This window comes from Limulus polyphemus, unplaced genomic scaffold, assembly GCF_000517525.1.
Source record: "Limulus polyphemus unplaced genomic scaffold, Limulus_polyphemus-2.1.2 Scaffold7489, whole genome shotgun sequence".
Classification (NCBI taxonomy): Eukaryota; Metazoa; Arthropoda; class Merostomata; order Xiphosura; family Limulidae; genus Limulus; species Limulus polyphemus.
The window spans coordinates 26,552-30,631 of record NW_013673099.1 but is presented as its reverse complement, the minus strand read 5'-3'; the positions used below and the strand labels follow the sequence as shown (position 1 = coordinate 30,631).

The following is a 4,080-nucleotide window of genomic DNA, read 5'->3' as shown; positions in this document are numbered from 1 at the left end:
ACAGCAGTCATCTTCTCAACATGCTTAGTGGGAACAACTAGCTTACCGTCAACAGTAGTCATCTTCTCTACACGCTTAGTGGGTACAACTAGCTTACCGTCGACAGCAGTCATCTTCCCTACACGCTTAGTGGGTACAACTAGCTTACCATCGACAGTAGTCATTTACTCTACATGTTTAGTGGGTACAAATAGCTTACCGTCGACAGTAGACATCTTCCATACTTGTTTAGAGGGTACACAATTAGCTGCATATAGAGAAGTTGTGTTATCCACATAGTTCACTGTCTACAGAGGAGTCGTGAGCTACATGTTTAGAGGGTACATAGTTTACTGTTGACAAGATTCATGTTCTTTACATGTTTAATGGATACACAGTTTACTGTCTACGTGTTACACATAGTTTGCTGTTGACAGGAGTCGTGTTATCTACATGTTTAGAGGGTATACAGTTTACTGTCTACATGTTTAGTGAATACACAGTTTACCATCTACATGTTTAGTAGATACACAGTTTACTGTCTACATGTTTAGTGGATACACAGTTTACCATCTACATGTTTAGTAGATACACAGTTTACTGTCTACATGTTTAGTGGATACACAGTTTACTGTCTACATGTTTAGTGGATACACAGTTTACTGTCTACATGTTTAGTGAATACATGCAACTTATTCTATGAAGAGAACAAATATCAAATTATACAATATTCTGCATCTAGAAATAATTCAAACAGACAATGAAAAAATTTCATCTTAAGACTGTATACTTTACAAGTAAACAGATGAAAATGAAATTTATATATTTTGATAAGAAATAATGTGTGAATTTTAAACTAGAATGTTTGAAGCACATCTGTAGCCTTGATGAAATATTAATGCTAAAACTGTTAACTTCAAAGTTGAAACATTGAAAAATATAGATACAATATATGAAAATATATAATAATACCAAAGCTTTGTACGAAACAGTTTTTTATTTAAATCATTGGACCTTAATTGTCTCATTTCCCTGAAACATGAAGTTGGAAGTCAAAATGAAATTGTTCATCTTTTGTTTGATTATACAGTCCACATTTTTTTGTCATGGTATCTCAGTGGTTTAAAGAAGGAAGATGTCATTTTTATACACAGACAAGTTTCTTTTGGATATACTAAAAACCAAACCTACAACACACATAAAACTGCTCTTAAATGGAATTTATCATTTTTACAATATATTTGTTACTACTCATAAGATTATGGATAGTAAATGAACAATATTTTTTTTCTAAATAAAAATTGTAAATTCCTGTCGCTTTTCAATGTTGCTTTCAGCTGTCTCTAAATCCCACACATATTTCCCATGAACCACAGAAAACTGGAAGCTGTGTCATGCTGGTACGACACTAACAAACCAAGGTTGTTTTATCCAACAGAATTCTGTGGACAAGTGATGCAGCCACTTTTACAACACAGAACTGGTCATTGTGCAAGAGGTCATTATTTGAATGAAAAATCTGGCAGATCTCTAAATTAAATCGAGACTTATCAACTATAGTTTTAAAACAAACTTGAACTGGTCTTTCCTTTACAACAGAAAAATTCAGTTTAGATTATCTTATTAAACAGAATCAACATAAAGACTAGATATGTGTTAAAAAGACAATCACAAACATTGTAAACAAATAAGCCCCTTTGTTTAAAAAAAAGATCAAAAGTTCAACATAATGTATGATTTTTAAGTATTTAAGGGATAGTCTTTTCTAGAATCTTCACTCTGTCTTTTGATTTGGCTATGGAACTGTCAATTCGAACCAAGAAATCAGCAGCACTCTCGTTAAATACAGAGTTGGTAGAATGTTCTAGACTTTCCATACCCATCGTAAAATGGTTAAAGTTTTCTTTAGATGGACTGGTAATTGGTGTTTCAACGTAGTTGGCAGGAGAAGAACCAGCTCTATCAATAGGAACAGGAATGTTTATATACGGCCGGAGAAATAAAGTATCTGTTGTCCATAGTTTGTTAACTCGTTTGATATGCTCCATCTAAAAATAATCACAACACAATTAAAATCAAGAAACATCCTTGTAAGTCTAGATTGAAATTAATCCACATTTTTACATTAGGTAAACCTGTGTATTATATAAATATACCAGATATTTCTTGTACTTTGACAGTATTTATTCTGAACTTATCCTTCATTCTGTGTATGTGCCAGTTTTACATCATACAGTCAAGAAAGCCATTAAATTTTAGCTGCATTTATCATTTTCTAGGAGATAGCCATTATGCCCATGAATGGTATAGTTGCAATGCTGCACAACGTACAAGAATACTGACAGCACTATCCTATAATAACAGTGTTTCAAGAATACAGCTTCAACTATGTTTGAATGAGAAAGACCAGTCACATGGGTAGCACTAGTCATTATGGGTGAACACCTTTCTAGGGAAGTATGGAATGTCTGATATAAACAGTCTGGAACATGATCTTGAAGAGAGTGATCTGAAGTAACATGCAGTAAAAATGACAGTCAGTGTCCAAAATGAGTACACACGTTGCATGTTTAGTATTTTATATTTTACTTTGTATCCAGTTCCATGACTAAGTTACTTGGAGATTCTGTATTATTCTGTGGTAAATATCTCCTGTAGACCTATTCCATCAGTTTGATCTAAATAAGTAAAATATCTCCATTTTTACGTTAATAAAATCTAAAATATCATTGTAACAACTTTCTTTTGTAACTTATCATTCAATGAGACAATTTTCAATGTGTAATTGTGACAACCCTTTAAATTTCTTTACACAAAACTGTCCTCTTTCACATTATGCTATTAAAAACTGAGGATAGGTGAATTATATCATCCGTGAAAAGTGTTGGGTCCTCAAGAAGAAACTATTCAACCCAAACATTTCAACCAATCACAAACGTGATCATAAGAAAAGAAGATAACATGACCTAAGTCACAAAGAGTGGACAACAATAATTAGTAGTCACACAAGCACTGCAGAGGAACCTTCAGAGAATGACATATATACAACATTTGGTCCTTCAAGAACACAATACATAGTTTTATTGTATCCAAATTTACCTTGGATATAGATTTAGCCTGAGGTGTTACTTTCTGTAGCTGGTCCAGTCAAGGTAAAGCAGAATACAATAAATGAAATAACAGATAAGTTCCTTGACCTGACCTAATACAGAGAGTAACAACTAAATATACACACCTGGTAAAGTAGAATATGATACATGAAATAGTAGGTAAGTTCCTTGACCTGACGTGATACAGAGAGTAACAATTAAATATACACGAAACAGTAGGCAAGTTCCTTGACCTGACCTGATACAGAGAGTAACAACTAAATATACACACATGGTAAAGTAGAATATGATACATGAAATAGTAGGTAAGTTCCTTGACCTGACGTGATACAGAGAGTAACAACTAGATATACACACATGGTAAAGTAGAATATGATACATGAAACAGCACGTAAGTTCCTTGACCTGACCTGATACATAGAGTAACATTTAAATATACACACATGGTAAAGTAGAATATGATACATGAAACAGTATGTAAGTTCCTTGACCTGACCTGATACAAAAAATAATACCTCAGGCTAAATGTAACATCCAGCCTTAACCATGTTTAACATGCTCCAAATTTGAAACTTTTTACTATCCAAGACATATATATATATACTATGTGAGGGGAGAAAAAGACATATATATGTACATAGATACATTATATATATATATACTATGTGAGGGGAGAAAGAGATATATGCACATAGATATATATACTACGTGAGGGGAGAAAGAGACATATGTACATATATATATACTATGTGAGGGGAGAAAGAGACATATGTACATAGATATATATACTACGTGAGGGGGAGAAAGACATATGTACTATATATATATACTATGTGAGGGGAGAAGAGACATATGTACATAGATATATATATATATATATATATATACTATGTGAGGGGAGAAAGAGACATATATACATATATATACTATGTGAGGGGAGAAAGAGACATATGTACATAATATATATATATATATATACTATGTGAGGGGG

The 4,080-nt window shown here is 32.8% G+C and overlaps 1 protein-coding gene across 2 annotated transcripts in view; it reads right to left on the bottom strand.

The window, feature by feature from the left end:
• LOC106474658 (lysM and putative peptidoglycan-binding domain-containing protein 2-like) overlaps positions 1-4,080 on the bottom strand; it is an 18,398-nt gene that overhangs the window by 9,797 nt on the left and 4,521 nt on the right. The window contains exon 2 of one of the 2 annotated variants that reach the window (XM_022402959.1): positions 1,859-2,027. In XM_022402959.1, coding sequence (XP_022258667.1) covers positions 1,859-2,027 — 169 coding nt within the window. Of the gene's footprint in view, positions 1-6; positions 2,028-4,080 lie in introns of those variants that run through there. The other variant, XM_013935351.2, reaches the window with a different exon arrangement.